Genomic DNA, 19,449 nt, shown 5'->3' on the forward strand with positions numbered 1-19,449 from the left:
TTACTGCACAACAGGAATGAGCCATCATATCTACTGGAAGTAAATTTCCACTGCTACTTCTACTTGACATTTAGCTGATGTTTTTATGCAATGCGGCTCTCAGTGCACTTATTACAGGAAGCAACTCATGTCCCGCTCAAGAACACAATGGGGATAGTTCATGGATTTAATCCCACAACCTTTCAGGTCTTTAACCACTAGGGCCCTAGGTTATGCCACCCCTGAAACCGATCAGAATGGTTTGTGTAAAGCCCTCCAACATCACAGCAGGGATGAGAGAAGGTGAGATCGGATTAGATGTCCAACACACACTGAACGAGATTAACATCGCTCTTAACCCTGTGATGTAACGTGATTGACCTTTCTGACATATTGTACAAAGGACGCGGCTGTTTAGCAATCATATGCTTGCTGCAAGATATTCTTATTGAGGAGGTCATTTTGAGAATCTAGTAATTAAAGCTTTTTTTTATGTCAAAATACATATTTACATTTATATATATATATATATATATATATATATATATATATATATATATATATTTAATTTTCCACCAAAAATTGGATCTGTGGCATTGATCTATTTGATGGGGCACAGCAACACTAGCTCAACCAATGGAGTGATTTTGGGGGTGGGACTAACTGTTCGACTGACCAATGGCAGACAGAGGGAGTTTCAAATTACACACTTCAGCTTCAAAGACTTTTTTGATCAATTAGTAACCTTTAAATTGACATTTCTGCACAAAACGTACTGTACATACAGATGGTTTGAAGACATTATTTAAAAAAAAGCAAACAGTTTTGTTATTGCTAACTAAAACTATTTAAAACATTTCTGTCTCTTCAACTCTCAGAGTGTTTGGCATGGTAATGGATATGACTGTTGATATGTTTGGTCTTGGTGGAATAGATCTGCTACGTTTCTGCTTCTGTTATTGCTGCTGCTGCAGAGCAAGTACGGGACTTGCTACTGCCAATACATACAGAACACACTGCTGAGAGCAATTAAGACAAGCTGCTGCTGTACAATATAGCATACATTGAAGCAGATCTATACAGGTGGAGCTGGGGAAGGTGGAGGGTTTCTGAAAGCACGCTGCAACTGCTATAGCAAATGCTGACAGAGTATTTGAAGACTGAGCAGCAAGCTCATTGGCTACTGATACACCATGAACCAATCAGCTGTGCCCTATAGAGAATGATGGTAGTACCCCAGAGTGCTGTCTGGACGATGGGACGGGGCGACACATTGGGGCGCGCTCCACCCACCCCCAATTTAATTGGTTTATTTCACAGCAATCTTATTGGCCTAGACGATTCAAGCCTGAGCATGCGCATTCCTTTATGTACTATTTTATGAATGATTTGGCCGTATTAAAGAACTATTAAATGCTAATGTTTATTGTACTTAAGACACAGAATAGATGAAGTTATTGTTTAAAAAGAACGCTTGGTGACAGCACCTCAGTGTACTTTAGGCTAATAGAGCTGTTTTACATTAGCGCATCATTCACTTGGCTTCTTCATATTTCCATCAGGATCGGTGGATCAGCTAAATTTCAGAATTTTAGGCAAATTATGATAATTCACTGTATTAAAGGAAGACATTGGACAAACCTGAATGCAAGCAGCTGATTTTAAATTTTAAAGCACAACTGTTTTTTTTTGTAGATTTTTTTTTGCGAGATTTGTTCTCCAATGCTTGCATTTTTTGGCACAAAGTGCAAATAAAATGTTTAATGGCAAACTCATTTTCCTTGTTGTTTACCTGTTAATAAAATATGAGGGCCAGGGCCTATATTGGTTCTGTATAGGCCTATGTTATAGTTTTTAAAGGTTCCTGTTTTCTAACAGGCTGTCAGCCGGTTAACATGTAGGCATACGACTATCTGTGACTGTGACATCAGGTATTAAAAATCGAGTTATTTATTTATCCACCCCTGCATTGTGTGTTCATGTTATAATCTGCATGCACGGGATAAAAATAGTTTCAAATATTAATATAGCTGTAGCCTAACTATTAAAAAAAAATCACTGCTGTAAATATGTGCAATATAAGAGTAGCCTACTTCACAAATTTATTAAAATACCCAGCAGAGAAGTGATATGAATATTTATTACTTAAATACGCTCTTGAACACATAAATAATAATATTTGCTATAGATCGACATAATATCTGTTTTAGTATAAAATAAATTTCCCCACTTTTCAGCACTGCAGGGCTGACTTTTTGTAAAGCTGCTTTAAAACAATGTGAATTGAGTGCTATGCTTATAATTTTGACACTTGATATAGACCTAGGTATATATAGGCTATATATCGTGGCCACGAATGAAGAATTCGTTCCCCAGATTTAGCAGCACGTAGGCTATATTACACGGCGATCTGCCTGAAGGGATTGTTTGTTTTACAGTAACTTCATCTAACTTATTAAGTCGTATTAACTGTTTAACTCGTATTAAGTTAATCAAAACATCATCCAATTGATTATTGAAATTGCCATGGTTATCACTTCATATTTCTGTAGTACGGCCAAACAGCGTAGTAGATCGTTCATAAACTCGTACATAAAGGAATGCGCATGCTCATGCCTCAAGCGTCCACGCCAATAAGATTGCTGTATTATAAACCAATGAAAGTGGGGGTGGGCGGAGCGACACGTGTAGCCCCGCCTTAATGTGTCGCCCCGCCCCAATCGTCCAGACTGCACAATAATGTGATTACAAGCAGGTTGAGTTAAGGACCTATTATTAGCTTGCACCATCTAGAGTTTCATGACAGAACTTTGTATTTTTGCTAACTGAAATGAAGCTGAAATAAACTAAAATATAAGTATTTTGTCATTCACAGACAAAGCAATAAGAAATCGTTTACTTACTATTTGTGATCCAACACAGCTGACTGCTTCATCTTTCAACAAAAGATTCTTTGCGAACTCTCCATTACAATGTGCCTAATTTACAAAACAATCTGCTTTCAAAAGCTCTGAACAAACATATAATCCTCAGACACAATCCAGGACGCCATTAAAAAAAACAATCACTTGTTCCTGACGCTGGTATCCTTCTGAAGTCTTTACAGAGACTCAAACGAGCTGTTTAAACTGTATGTGTCAAAGAGAACATTCCTTTATGCTTCTATTTACTCCTCCAATTGTCCTCCTGTCTGCAAATTCAAGCACATGGAGTAAAGTGGACACACATCTGTATACTGTATCCAGTTTAGACAGCATCAATGATTATAATGGGTTTTATTTGCTTTTGACGTGACATTCATATCCAGTGTAGGCAAGTGTCATCCGTTAAGCAACTGAACGCCAGTGGGCGGGGCTTATAGTGCGATGATGTAAAACTATTGATTGCTCTTGCTCTGGAGGCAGGCATATGCAAATGAATGAGGACATTTTAAGCTATAAAACTTGCAGGATGTTTTAATGGTACAAAGACCTGTTATATGTCAAAAGAACAAGGCAAATTTGATTTCTCACGTAATGACCCCTTTAAAGTTGAACTTATTTTAGCTTGAGCACCATGATTTTAGAATGCGCTGCAAAAGACGTCCATCTTGCATGTTTACCTTGAAAAAAAATGAAAAAATAGTGCAGTGGAATGGAAAGACATGTTCTGTGTGAATGGCCCTTTAGATGGCCATGCTTCAGTTCTGCAGGTGGTACACACGATATTGAGCCTTTGATCGCACTTGCCAAATAGGCTTTACATCAAAGAAAGAACCATAAAAGGAGAAAACAGGTGAGAAAGAGAAAACAAGATATGGAGAAGGAGACGGTGGACAGAAAGCAAATAGGAGGATGACTGTCGTTATTGCTTTTAATGGACGAAAGCCTGAACCGTGCGATACTAGCTACACTTGGCAGGCTTCGGTATTGTCTGCTCATTTACAATGGCTTTCCTTTCTCACCCACACAGGGAACTGCTTTTTTGTATGCTTTTTTTCAGTTAATGTTGTGAAATTTGGAAATTCTTTCCTAAATTTCTTGCAATAACATGTTGGAACCAGAAACATCACATGAGTGACAACAGCATTCACATGTGCTGTTTTGGTTCTGAAGCATCAGGGAAACTCAATATCCCAGTGTGGTTCTTTAAAGATTAATAGGAGGTTAGTAAGATTCATTAGTCATTGTTTTCAGAAAAGGGCTCATGCTTGACTTGATGTGGACCGAGCCCTTTTGTCATCGGCTTTCGTCACGCGTGACTCAGTCGTGTGTTTCTTTTATCGGTCCTCCATATTGCATGTCATCTGTCTCTTGCTTTCCCTGTTTGACCAGCCTATTGCTGTGCACACAATTCTTCACAGGGGGAAGGAAAATTGATGGAAGATCTCCGAACGTGACTGACGTCACCTTTCCAGAATTCCTTCACCTTTTCGATTGACTTTTTATTTGTTTATTTTCTTACTTTTTTAGTGGCAGGATTTATCAGGTAACAGATGAGCCTGGGTCAAATCTCTGGCTTATAAATTAATCACACAGGTTGTGGAAAAGCAGGATTTGTATGTGAGCAGATTCCTTCTCCCTATCAAACGGCCTCTGATTTCTAAACCCAGATTAACCTCTATTTTTAGGGGCATGCAAGTTTGTCTTGCATTATTGATGCTTTTTGCTGTTGCTTTTTGGAGGCTTGTCTCAAAGACGTGTCCCAAAGTCTAATGAAGGTCTTTGTGGTTGCGTGTCTCAGTTTTTTTTCAAATTGATGCCCCTTGGTAATCTCGAAATAGCCTGAGTCTGTTTTTTTTTTTTTTCTCAGATGCAATGCAAAAAATGCCCAATTTATGAATGCAGTGTGACTGCAGAGCTCTGCAAACAGGCCATAGCAGGTTAAGAGCAATCTGTCTCTCATGTCCAGCCCCCCAAAAATGACTATATATATATATATATATATATATATATATATTAAAAATAGTCACTATTTACTCACCCTCGTTTATTTTCTTCTTTTACATCTTGCACTCTATAACATGTCCTCTGAAATTCCCTTTTTTCATGCAACATATAAAGCTATATATATTTATATATATATTTATTTTATATATACAGTAGTATTATAATATATATATATATAATATAATGCAAAAATTATATACATAAAATGTTTGCATTGTATGTGTCTGACATAAGCAGCGATGAATTATTCATGAGCGAATCATTTACTTGAGTCAAACCTTTTCAATGGTTGATTCAGATAATAAAACCAGTTTGAGTGATTCACTGATGATTCACAATTTCCAACTGATTCGGTTCTTGAGTTCAACTCAGTGACTCAATGATGCAGTTGTGCCGGACAACAGTTCACTGCAGAGGAAGATTATCAGTGAAAAACACCTTAAATGTCTTCTCGCACAAAGCTATCGTATTACTTCAGAATACTTGGAATCTAGTGCGCAAGTTGAGAGCTTGACAGCCTCATTCACATTCATTATGAAGGGTTCTGGAATGACCTGAGAATTAATACATGACAGAATTTTAAATGTCTTTTTTCATTATTTCTTTAAAGAACCACATTTCACACTGGGGTAAAGTTGCAGCAGCTGTAGAGAGATAGAAAAGCGCATTTGAGCATATACAACCGTTGTGTGGAGGTCACGTCCTCTATGCTTGTCTTTAGTATTCACCAGTAGGACAGATGGTCACATGGCAACCATCCCACCTCTGACAATGCAGCCTGTCTGTCAGTCGGTTGTCAAGGCTACAGTTACAAAAGCAAAACGGCTTATCAAAACCCTCTCAATACGAGTACTCGATATACCTCTGCATATACTCCACGTGCATTTCATCCACAATCCTGGCCATACTGCAACCAACAGCATAAGCAATATCAAAAATACATTCTTTCACCTATTTAGAGCTCCCAAAAATAAAAATAACCTAAGTGGATATTATTAACCAAAGATGCCTGTTTGGACCGAAGCACAGACAATTATTTGATACAGGATCGGTAGATATTTATAAAGCAAGGCCGAGAGCTTTTCTCATTCGCTCAGATCCATTACAGCCAAGTGCGTCGGCCACATCGGAGGCACCAGCCAGGGGTTTTTAGCATGAGATAGGATTCTTGAAAGCATCTATTTTAGTTCATGGATGTATGCCGTTATCAGCGGCCAGGACATTTTGTGTGGTTCTCTAGGCCAGCCCGGCGCCCGTCAAAATACGTCTGGCTTTGGTCTTTACAAGACACAGTAGCTACATTAATGCAATTACAGCATGTGTGTGTGTGTGTGTGTATACGCTGACCTCTGAACATTGCAAGCATTGCAAAAAATCTCGGCAACACTTACTGAAAGCCTTTACGTATAATGCATTGTATAACCAAAGAAAAAATGCATTATAATTAGTGCTGGGCAACGATTAATCGTGATTAATCGCATCCAAAATAAATGTTTGTGTTTGCATATTATATGTGTGTGTGTACTGTGTATAATTATTTTGTATATATAAATACACACAGTATATATTTAAGAAATATTTGCATGTACATACTGTATATATTTATACATAATTTATATTATATATAAATATATATATTTTATATATAAATACCACATTTTCTTAAATATATACAAGAATATGTGTGTATTCATATATACAAAATAATTATACACAGTACACACACATATATTATGTAAACACAATTTCGGATGCGATTAACCGCGATTAATCGTTGCCCAGCACTAATTATAATATTCACAGATTCCTTGTTACATCTGAAATTGGTTGTTTGTCGTATTTGAATGCATTATACTTTCTAAAGGTGTATAACTGTGGTTACAATTATTCATGAGACCGCATATAATGCATTATAAGGAGCATTACAAGGCAGAAGTAATGCATTAAAAATACTTTTATAATGCATTATGAAAAAAGGCTTCAGGTAAAGTGTTAGCAAAACCTCTTCTATTGTTTGCTGGACTCCGATCAGAGTGTGTTCAGAGAGCTGACTCATGTCTGCTCACGGCAGACAATAGAAACTGGCTATTTTTCACTTTGTGCTGAGGAAGATTTCTTCACATTAGGTGGCACGAGTAATACCGCCAACATAGCAATGTTTGCTAATTACTTCACTTGTGTTTGGTTTGGCTTGTTGTCAAACATTAGATTTGCACTTCCGAACAATAATGAAAGTCTTTAACCTGAGCTAAATAGACATCTAGACACACAACTTTAATTTATCGACTGGATTTTTTATGTGCATTGCAGAGTCTGTAGCCATTTCAGGGACATGTCTGGTCTGCCAAGGCAGACAAACGCTGCAAGACATGAAAATGGAGGCTGACTGATGTTTCGTTATTTATCAGAAGCATCTTCTTGACCAGTAGATATCAAAACAGCCCACGGGAGAGGGTCCTGTCAGGAAGGACAGGGTGATTATGACAGCATTATCAGTAAGAGGGAATTTGCATCAAGGATGATGATTCAATTGAATGAATAAATATAAATAAATTAAATAAGAATTTATTTATTTTTCAAACAAAGAATAAATATGCTTACTTGGAATCAATTAAATAAGCAGTCAGTCCAAATGCTGTTGTTTTGTCCTTCAATTCTTTGCATGTCTATTTAACACAGGGTGTCTTGTTACATAACATTGAAGATTTGAAATCATAATGCGATTTTTCTCGCTGTGTGCTTCATCTTCTGCCAAGCAACTGAAAATCTCTAGCATGAGTTTAATGCTCTAGTGAAGAGAGAAAAAGAAGGAAATATCAAGAATATTACGAATGACATTTTATAAAAACATCTTTCTATTCAATATGTACTGTAAACCTTTACATTATTTTTGAAAAGGGTTCTTCAATGGCCAATGCTGATAATTGATAATGCCAGTATATTTACATTTCGGATGTCCATACACTGCTGTTTTTAAATGTTTTCAATTGAAGTCTCTTATGATTAAAGTTGCGTTTATTTGATGAAAAATACAGTACTATTGTGAAATAATATTACAATTAAAAAAAAAACTGTGCTCTATTTTAATACATTTTAAAATGTAATTTAATTTTCTAAATTTACAGTCACTATTTTTATCAAATTATTGCTCCGTCGACGAATAAAAGTAGCAGTTTCTTAAAAAAAAAAAAAAAAAATCGAATCTATGCCAAAATGGTGTGTGTGTGTGTGGCCATGTGGGGAAAGTTTTTGGTCCCCATGAGGAAAACAGCTTATAAATCATACTAAGTGATGTTTTTTGAAAATGTAAAAAGGCAGAAAGTTTTCTGTGATGGGTTGGTTTAGGGTCAGGGTTAGTGTTAGGGGACAGAATATACAGTTTGTACAGTATAAAAATCATTATGTCTATGGAAAGTCCCCATAAAACATGCGTGTGTGTGTGTGTGTGTGTGTGTGTATGAGCTTTACAGTATAGCAGCTGTATAAAATAAATCATTTTATTTTTAAAATTATGAAAACAATTTGTGCATTACCCATTATCAAAAGGTCTGTTTGTAGACTTTTAGATAAAAAGTAAGATTTCATGCTTCTAGCCAATAATCTCAAAATGGCTAAATATCAGCCAATTTTTCCTAACCGAAATATCAGTCTGCTGGTTCAAACTCCTTATGGAACAATCTTTGAACTTTCCCAAATGTGCACTTGATCAAGACATCTAACCTCAGGTTTCTCCAAGGAGATTGTCCTTGTAAGAAGTGCATTAAATAACTAGTCAGCTAGTGGGCATTGGTTTCAGCTAGCTAGCAATACGCATTAATAAAGTACACATGGTATAATTGCTGAGCCCAGCAGGCAGTTGGTGGTACTGCATCAACAAACACCTTCAAAACTGCCCCCGCGATTCCATTCACCCCTATGTTGGCTCCATTCACATGTTTTCAAAACACAGGCTAATTCCTGAGGGTGCATGTGCTGCTGGCTCAGCAATTACACCCTGTACCTTTAATTAGCTTACTGCGTATTGCACAAGCAAAGCAGCATCTCACACACAGACGGTTGTAAACACACAGCACTCACATAAGAAAGGGAAACCCTCTCATGTTACAGCCTCCCTCTTTCATTTTCGGTCCTGTGGCTCTTTGCCTCCTCATCCAGAGAGCAAAGCGCGAGCTGTGCTGCGCTGTCACAGGGCGGCAATCCAGCAGGAAGTGTTGGCGGTGATATCAAAAGCGACAGGGAAATGAGCTGTAGTGCATCGTGTGCGGACTGCAGGCTGAAGTCTGTTAGACAGAACCCACAGAAAGATCACAAATATCTGAGGGCTGTCGGAATGAGGGCATTCCAGCGGAAAAGAGCAGGGATTTAATCTGGCTAGTCCTGCTACATCATCTTCTTGCTGAAAAGGGCTAGCGTTTTTCTGCTATTGGGAATAGAGTCAGGATGGGAGGGAATGCAAGTGCTTTTGAAGGGGTTGTAAAGTCAATTCATGGGTAAAGCTTTGATAGATCTGGTAATGGAAAAGGTTAAGCCATACGTTTGACCAAAAATTCAGTCATACCTGCAGAAGAAAACAGCAAATGTTGTGTTTTTGATGCTCATCTTCAGAATGGGATGCTGATGTATCCACATCAGGAAATTTAGGAAATGCATGCCGGTCTAAGCTGGAGGGTTGTGCGCCATTGAGAACTGAAAAGAGAATGCCTTTTAAAATCCAGTTTGAATTGAGGTAGCAAAAATAATGTAGAATTGCAATTTGAATTTGATTCTGTACAGAGGCAAAGTTCATCAAGAAAACAAATTATGTAAAACGTTTAAAGTGTGAAGATTTATAGGCCTTATCGATGTTTTGATATGCCAGCAAACGTTTGAGGTCTGTAAGTATCACCAAGGTTGCATTTATTTGATGGAAAATACTGTTTCACACTCAAAACAGTAATAATTAAAAATAACTCTTTTCTATTTTAATATATTTTCAAAAATGTATTTTGTTCCTTTGATGGCAAAGCTGAATTTTCAGCATCATTACTCACATGATCCTTCAGAAATCATTCAAATATGCTGATTGCTGAAATATAAGAAATATTTCCTATTAGTATTAATGTTGAAAATGGTTGTGCTGCAAAAAGTATTAATTATTGTTTTTTTATTTTTTTATTCTCACTGACCCCAAGCTTTTGAATGGTAGTGTATATGTGTGTCTCATCATATTTAATACATTTCTTTTTGTGGACCAGGGTAGAAAACACCTAATTTCCCAGAATGCATTTTACTGTGTTGAATTGCAGTTCAGTAAATTCTTCTTACTGTCATTTCTATGGGGTGTGGCCAAATGATCTCAAATTCACATTCATGAATTGAAAGGGAATCAATTGTTCAATTCTGAATGTTGCACAACCCTGCTAAGCTGGGAAAGAAACGGTTTTGCCTTCAACTGTCCCACATTAATACGTAACTTTTTATCTCCCCCGCAGGTTCTACTGGGACTTGATAATGCTCATCATGATGATGGGGAATCTAATTATCATTCCTGTGGGAATTACCTTCTTTTCCGAGCAAACCACCACCACCTGGCTCGTGTTCAACGTGGCCTCGGACACCATCTTCCTGGTGGACCTGGTCATGAACTTCCGAACGGGAATTGTGAACGAGGAGAGCTCGGAGATCATCCTGGACCCAAAGGTCATTAAGATGAACTACCTGAAGAGTTGGTTCGTGGTAGACTTCCTGTCCTCCATCCCGGTGGATTATATCTTTCTAATAGTGGAGAAAGGCTTCGATTCAGAGGTCTACAAGACTGCCCGAGCGCTGCGTATCGTACGCTTCACCAAAATCCTCAGCTTGCTCCGTCTTCTCAGGCTTTCGCGCCTCATCAGATACATCCACCAGTGGGAGGAGGTGAGGGGACAGTGTGTGTATGAGTGTGTGTGTGTGTGTGTGTGTGTGAACGAACTATGATGCAGATGGCCTTTAGTAACATGTCTTGAATTTGTTAGCTTCCCGTATGAACAAGAAGAGATGTTAGTTGACGTTGTGCACATTTAAGTGTGTCAAGCAATCGACCCAAGGTGCTTTGAGCTCAGATGTTGTTCTGCAGCTCGAGACCTCTGACACACGCTCTTTAGAGGTGGAGAGACTTATTTGGGGGTTAAGGTAATCATATCTGCTGCTTAGCCCTTGGCGACACCTCAAGAGCCGCACTGGGGAGCGAGAGCGGGAAGAGGAACCAACCTCTTCAAGGCTGCATGAGCCGCTGAGAAAAACTATTAACTGCCTCAGTATTTATGCTAGAGCACTTCACTCCCACCACTGTCTGAGACACCCCAAGCTAAAATACAAAGCATTAATCTTTACATGACGCATGCGGTTTGCGAGCCCTCCCCAAACGGACCAGTTTCACAAGAGCGTTGTTTCACTTTAAGGTCAATTCTGTCAGAAGAAACACTGCATTTTTCTGCTTCCCACCTGCTATTATCCCTAGCCAATTGTACAGTAAATTACAGCTTATGTTATGAAAGTTAACCCAACTCAGACAACCCTTTTTTGCCATTGAAGATTTGTTGCATGATAAAAAAACATCATATTGGAACCATCATATATGGTTAGTTTCAAGGAGGTTTGGTAAGCTGCTAAGGAGAAGAAAGATCTCTCTCTTTGTTTTGGTTCCCTGTGTGTTATTAAACTCTTAAAGCCGGTTCATCTTCCTCTTCAGCTGGCAGACACCCAAGCCAGGGCAAGTAGAGAGCAGAGTCAACGCTTTCTGATCTTACCTAATTGAAATACAGATGTACCCTTTCAGGAAGAGTAAAACAAACAGTAATCACGGTTGATTCATTACTATTGTGTTCTGCTGCCCATCTACCGTTGTATTAACCAAGACAGGGACTCCATTGACATTATGTAGACAAAATGCTCTACAGACAAAGTAGAAGAACATCCAGTGCCAAAAACACCTAGTGCTAAAAACATGGCCTTAAACTCACCATCATGAAGGTTGTTGTGTGGGATGCCCAAATTGGCGCTATGCGGTTTCTAAGATGTTCTGAGTGGTTGTTAGCTTGTTGCTATGCAGTTTCTAGCATGTTTTGGGTAGGCTATTTCAGTGTTAGTCTATGGGATTTATCCAACCCAGGCACATTGGGGATCTGCAAAATTTTATTACACTGATTCTTGCGCGATTTGCGACACTTTCAAAGTAAAATGTAGAGTAAGTGGCGCTAAAAGCGTCATGTGTTTGGACCTCTAACCTCTGAAATTACATTTTAAAGTAGCAATCCAGAACCACAGGCTAAACCTGGCCAGAGGCTTTACCAAGCACTTATTTACGGCATCCCCAGAAGCATCCACATTATACACACAATTTACCCTCTCTCATGCTGCTCTGATGCATTCTGGGAAATGACTATCAGCCCTGTCTCACTCTCTCTTTCTTTCTGACCTCTCACTGCCATGCTGTTTCTTTATTGCAAGGCAAGTTGCTACTTGCATATTTATATCTACTGTGTATATATATTGCACATCACATGCATTATTGCATAGTATTTCCACAGTCAGACAGACATAAACCTCCCCCACCCTCTTCCATTCCCTTCTCAGAGAGATGTTTTGATTGTTGGGGAGGAGCGAGTGTTTATTCCCGACCTCAGGTTGCTCTGCTGGCACATGCTGCGAATCCGGGGGTTCGCTATCTCTGTCTCAGTCCTGTCGTGAGCAGGTCTGTGCGCTATATACCACACCGTAGACGCCATGTTGAATAAAGTCACGCTACCCTGATCCGCTCAAGCACAGCTGTGACGTGAGTTAGCGCGTGGATCACGATGCTGCAGTGTGAGATGGTGCAGAGTCTAAATGGGCTTTAATGAAACCTGGTGTGTGAATCAAGAGGCCGACGCAGAGCAGACGTGATGTTCGGTAGAGCCTGATAGGTTAAGAGAAAACATAGATTATATTAGGTTGCTAATGCACATGCAATCTTGCATATGAAATCTTTCTTATGCATATAGGCACATGTCTCTGCATATCTCCTGTTTCTGGTTTGCCTCCCTCTCTATCTCCTTTTAATTTTTCTTACCCACTCCATTTTCTTCCTATTATCTAGCAATGTTTCTTTTTGTTTTGTCTTAACCCTGCAGTATAACACTGTCTTTCCCTTTTACTTCCTGTCTTTACTCCCCTGTGTCTGTTTCTCTCTCTCTCTCTCTCTCTCTCCCTCTCTCTCTGTTTCCTCTAATGAGACACCTAAATAGAGGGGAAGGGGGGTTTCAAGTAGAATAGTGCACATACATCCTATGGAGCATACCTTATTATTTCTGTGTAAATCTATTCATGCTTAAATTGTTGCTTTGAATTGAATGGGAAAATTAACATAATGGTTTTAAGTACAAGATTTACTAGTACAAGTACAAGGTTTCCCGAATAAGGTCTAATTGTCCAGAATTCCTTACATTCCTTGCTACAGGATTATTTTCCATGGTTTCTAACACGCAGAACCTGATTTCACCAAGTGCAACATGTTCCTGGATCAACATCTTTGTTGATCCGGGAACAACATTTCAATCAACCAATCAGATTTGAGGGACAAGTTTACAGTTTATGTCAAGTTTAGGCTTACAACCAGGGTTAGGTGCTTCTACATCAGTGTTATTCACCCATCGTTTCCTTCTGATTTTAGGGATAACGTATGGGTAGGGTTAGGTTTAGGGGTCAGGATATGATTAGGGTTAAATTTTCGAACAGGAATGTTGTTTCAGGATCAACAAAATATGTTTGCGTCTAACTCTGCAAAATCCGGATGTGCTTCTAACACTGCAAGAACGGCAGGTTATTATAACACAGTATAGGTTCAGACAGACACTACATGGATCTTTATGTTTTGATTCATAATAGAGAACAATATATAGAGTAGATATAGCAATATATGTGCCAGGCCAAATATTTTGAGAATATCACATCATACATCAGTCAGACCTTTTAATATTTTAGTAAATACACTACCGTTCAAAGGTAAGATTTTTAAAATGTTTTTGAAAGAAGTCTCATATGCTCACCAAGGCTGCATTTATTTGATAAAAAATACAGTAAAAACAGTAAAATTGTGAAATGTTATTATGATTTAAAATAACTGTTTTCTATTTGAATATATTTTAAAATATAGTTTATTCCTGTGATGCAAAGCTGAATTTTCAGCATCATTACTCCAGTCTTCAGTGTCACATGATCCTTCAGAAATCATTCTGAAATGTTGATTTGCTGCTCAAGAAACATTTCTGATTATTATCAGTTGAAAACAGTTGCTAAATATTTTTATTTGAAATTAAAATATTTCATTACATTATAAATGTCTTTACTGTCAGTACATTTAATACATTTAATTGAATATGAATTTCTTTAAAAAAGAAATCTTACTGACTCCAAATGGTAGTGTATTGTGTAAATTAGGTTTGTGTGTGTGTGTGTAAGAGTTATTTGTATAAATTGCATCACTCGCGCAAGAGTGCTTTCCCACCCAAATATCATCACAGCTGTGATTCTGCTGTAGGTAGGCCTAATCACAATCCCTTTCATATTCAGAAAGACACGATTTTAAGTGTGATGTTGTTTTAATACAGCAATTAAACTGAACCAATAACGTCCAAAAAACTGGTTAGAAACCATTAGAAATCTCCTTAAAGTAATGAATCCACTGAGATACAATCTCATGGAGAAGAGAATCAAATCTATGTTATAGAAGCACCTCTTTTGGGGATCATCATTCTTGCTTTATATTCAGTCCCTGGAATGCTCTTAAAAGCTTATCTAATGCTAATTGGAATGGGACAGAGAGGAACAAGCAGAGAAAGAATGGAAAGAATAAGAAAATTGGAGGGATTGGACATTCAGCGTGTTTTTGGGAAAAGAGAGGCAAAATCAACAGACTAGGGCGGGGAGACAAGTGAGCACTCGAATCCCCAAGTCAATGAGTGTCACATCTGTCCATTTGCTCTCACACCAGGATTTTGTCAGCTCTGTGGAGGCCTGATGGTGTGTGTGTGTGTGTGTGTGTGTGTATCAGTGTAGAACCTACACAGCTGTTCCCTTTCAGTGCCCAGAGCAGGTAACTTCACCAGCTAAAATGCATTCATCTTTAAACTACTGAAAACGTACAAACGATTTCTTTGCTCTTCTGGAATAAAAGTATGAAAGGCAGAGTACAAAATAGGCAACTAATAATGGAATTAAAAGAACCATTATTTCTTAGTGTAAATAATATTTTAATAATCTAAAGAACCTTTTTCCAGTATGAAAACCTTTTGTACAGTGGAACGGTTCCATGAATGTTTAAGGTTTTTTTCCATTTTTACAAAGAACCTTTATTTATAAAAGTGTACTTAAAAAGTGCAAAATATGCCATAAATAGCTGCATTTCTTTTAATGGGGGTTGCACATAATCCACATCATCCGTCCATGGAAACAAAACAGGTCAAATTCATCAGAAGATTGTGAACATCAGTCAGATGATGCTGTCTCTTTAAGCATGTCTCAACCTGAGAGATATTCAAGCAGGATGATTCATCAGTGAGCAAGTAAATTGATCTAAAAGGGGAAAATCAGACCCACATACTGAGTTCATTCAGGGAAGAAGGAGCACAGTAGGGGGGCAGAGACGTACTAATGACGCCAATGTTAGTAAACTAGTCTGGAGACGAGGTCATTCAACAAGCCCCAATTTCACCAGCAGGTTTTTCTTTTTAGGACAGAGAGAATCCTGGGGGATATTGTGCAGGTCTCAGCTTGGGCTGTGCCCTTGAAGAAAGGTAGGCAATTTTCGGAAAGGCTAGCAATAGAGAGCTAGCTTTGAAAGCATAAAATCCCATCCTCCCTTTAGAGCTTCTCTAAAGCCACGCCTCCTCCAAAACACATGAACACACACTGCAGGACGCAAACAAAAGCGTCACGAGAGATGGTGTTAAACTAATGTCTCAAAGCACATAACATTATAATAATAATGAACATAACTTAAAGAGCTCTGACCTGTACCACCCGACTGCTGCAGTTTCATTTTGCCGTTGATAATGTTGATATTGAAACTCATAAATTTGTGTCACAAACCACTCCAAGTATAACGTGATGGGTTTCCATCTTTGACAAATTACATTAGTTATGGCATAAGCTTGTTGTTTTGGTTCAGGAGGAACTGTAAAAGGTGGCTTCTGTTTTGTTTGTGGCGCTCGGTGACTGACGCCTGTCTAACTTCGCATAGCTTCGCATGTTGACAGGCAGGTGGGACATCGTATCACTGCATTCGGACCGAATTCAATGATTGGACGAACATTTTATGGTCCTACGCCTTCCATGGACAATATATATAAATACATTTAGACCACTTAGTGATTGCCATCAGGATATGAAGAGATTTTCAACCAGCATAACAAAAAATGTTTCTGGAAAAAATACCTACCCTGCCTTTAAGGAATCAAAGATTAGTTTGCAAACAGTAAACATATTGTAAACTGTAAACAGACATATTTAAATCTATTTATACAATTAATGTTTAATGCATATTTAAATGTAACAATAACATAAATAACTTTTTAAAATAAATACATAGACATGTTTAAACTAAATTTAAACGTACAGTATGTAATTTTTTCGCCGCTAGGGGTCGCTAACCTCTTTACAATAACAAAGGCGTAGTTTGATGACGCAACATTTGCTAAGAATTATGGATCTTGTCGTCAACGTCAAGCTGACCGATCTAATAATGTTTATGGATGACTGAATACATCGATGTTTTTATCATGACTGTGATATGAAGCAGTTCGGGATTGCTAAGAGACAGCTATCAGCTCCACACGCGACGCGAGTCCCGCGGATATAAAAGGAATATGGACATTTCATTCTACCGAACTACACGCAAGAGCAGAATTACTACTTACAGGTCAGTTTATTAGACAAATTAAACTTGTGAGGTAACGCAGCGCTGTTTCACTTGGTCTAACTAGCACTAGCACACTAAACTGCATTTAAATGTGTTGAAATTTATGTGTTAGTTTGTCTGTATGAGACTAGCAGTAAGCTAGATCAACATTAGAATAACATACAGATCATATTCTAACATTTTATCATTGTTGAACTATATAACATTGATTAGTTTTATGTAAATGTGCTCACCTGTTTAATAAAGTACATGTAGGAGCGGTCGAAGTCTCGGACGTGGAGCTCTCGTTTATATACTGTCTATGGGAGCTCTCGGCATCTCGAAAACACCGCGCTGATATTGATTCTCGTTTTAGTTCTCCTTTTTTATCCAAAGTCTGCTTGCCATGGTCCGTAATGTTTGAACGAAACAACAACAGCGTGCAAATAGACATTGCGAACTACACAGTTGTCCACGTCTGTCGCTTTGGTTACTATCAGACGGCTCTGGTTCATAGCTCTGGTTGCTATGGCAGCACGAGCGGAAACCAGGGACAACGCGGATATGACGCCATTGACGGCGACAAAACGAAAATAAAGAAACGGGACGTGTCTTCGAATTAAATTACAAATTTCTCCTGGTTTGAAAGTTGTTGGAAACAGTCGGGATAATGTAAGTACACAACTAAAAAAAATATATAACATAGATATAGTGATTTTTGCTATTTTTAAAGCAAAAAAAGTTACATATTGTGCCTTTAATTCATGTTTAAAATATTAAAATGTAACATTAATAACTAAATCATAATTAACAATAAAAACATAATAGAAATAAACAAATATATTATTATTTGAATAAAATAAATGCAAAAAATAAAAAGAATAATTTCGTTTTAAACTGTAGAAATGTTTTGTTTTTGTTTGTTTGTTTATACAAACTAAGAGGCTTCAAAACTCCCCCCAAAATAATTTAGACTCTTCTCTCAGTTTATATAAACGTATTAGATTTGTATTCAACACTGAACATTCGTTTAATTCTGAATTTAATGTATTTAAAAGTATGTTTGTTTGGTGTCTGTCTAGGTGCTTGGCACCTCAGAAACACACAGTGCATTCAAATGTCACATTCATCGGGTCAATACTGTCCTTTCTAAACAAAAGGTCACCAAATCCCAGAGTAAATGTTGCTCCTGAAAAGCAGCTACATTGTGGGATGGTTCCCGTGTTGTTCTCAGGTTAGTCAGACTCTGCTTTGTCGTCCACCTGTGTGTTTTTCAAAGTACCTGTGTCTGTTTCTGATGACTCATCCTTTCTCCACATACGTCCCACAGGTGCCAGGAGGCTATGCTAGGTGAGAGAGTTAATGCTAGGTGAGGGAACGTGAGGATATTGCGTGTTTGCCTCCTCAGCGAGGTTTTGCGTCTGTGCCAGGGATTAGAAACCGAAGCACAAATAGCTCAGTCACACCTTTAAGATGCAAGAGCAGGAAGGCTTCTACCACCAGTCGTTCCCTGATTCCAGAAGTCTCATGCTGAGTTATTCCTCAGATTTGGCAAGATATCATGCCAAAATTTTTCATATTTGGTTGTGATGAGGGCAAATAGAACAACCTACTCTGTAAAAATGCTTTGGTAAAAAAAAAACTGTTAGTCGGCATTAAATGGAAGTTGCGATACTCTTTTCTTCCCTATTGTGTATCAGAGTGAAACAGCTTCTCGAACAAGAAAAATGTTGGGCGAGACTTGATATTGTCAATTGGGAATTGATTGGATGGTTGTGGTTCGCTATTGGTGGATCTCATGTGAGTGACAGGTTGCCCCACCCTCGCGCCAGTAAACACGTCATTGGAGAAGAGAAATTATGTCACTGCAAGAGGGAGGGGAAGTTGATTAAAGATTAAAAGACAGTACATTAATTTAAAAAAATGTGAAATATTCCATAAAAAATAAGAATGCTCCCCTTACAGTGAAAAACTGTAACTATACTACAATATCTAACAGGATATTTCATGTAATTTTATAGTAAAATACTGTTAACTGTACAGTTTTTGATCATTTACAGTTAATTTACATAAATTGACATCCCCAGAATTCACTGTGCGTGACACTTCAGATTAGATTGTGTTATTATTTACTGTAAATCATTGTTTAAAGTAAGTTTTTTGTTATCAGTTATGTACATTTTGTGTTACATGTTGATATATTATATCAGTTAATGAAATATAGCCTACATTATTCTACTGTAAATTTAATTTCAGTCTGTAAAACCTAAAATGTTGCTACCATATTTTTTACAGTAACGTTCTGGCAACCACAACTGCTGTTATTTTTACCGTCAATTTGACAGATTTATACAGTGCGGGAAACTACTAAAGCGTTACGTTTTTGTCTGCTGTTTTATGATTGTGTTAGTGTTTGACTGTGCATTGTATGTTGAAATCAAAATGAAAAGTTATTCCTGACTCATTTTATTTGTGTAATCTGATGCATTTCCATTCCTATTTATCAATAATTACATCCAAAAAGCATAAAGAGGGTAAGTCTAAAAATGGCATCCAATGAGTCAAGGTGAGATTTCAGATATGCAAATGGAAGGTTAAAGTGGCTCTCCTAATTGTCTAAACTAAAGCATTGTTTTTGTAGATGATTGC

The 19,449-nt window shown here is 37.8% G+C and overlaps 1 protein-coding gene across 2 annotated transcripts in view; it reads left to right on the forward strand.

Moving 5' to 3' along the window:
• hcn1 (hyperpolarization activated cyclic nucleotide-gated potassium channel 1) overlaps positions 1-19,449 on the forward strand; it is a 100,793-nt gene that overhangs the window by 2,828 nt on the left and 78,516 nt on the right. For both annotated transcript variants that reach the window (XM_084137768.1, XM_084137767.1), the window contains exon 2: positions 10,379-10,802. In XM_084137768.1, the coding sequence (XP_083993894.1) occupies positions 10,379-10,802 (424 nt within the window). The remainder of the gene's footprint in view (positions 1-10,378; positions 10,803-19,449) is intronic.

Source organism: Abramis brama (assembly GCF_963993115.1).
Source record: "Abramis brama genome assembly, chromosome: 15".
Lineage (NCBI taxonomy): Eukaryota > Metazoa > Chordata > Actinopteri > Cypriniformes > Leuciscidae > Abramis > Abramis brama.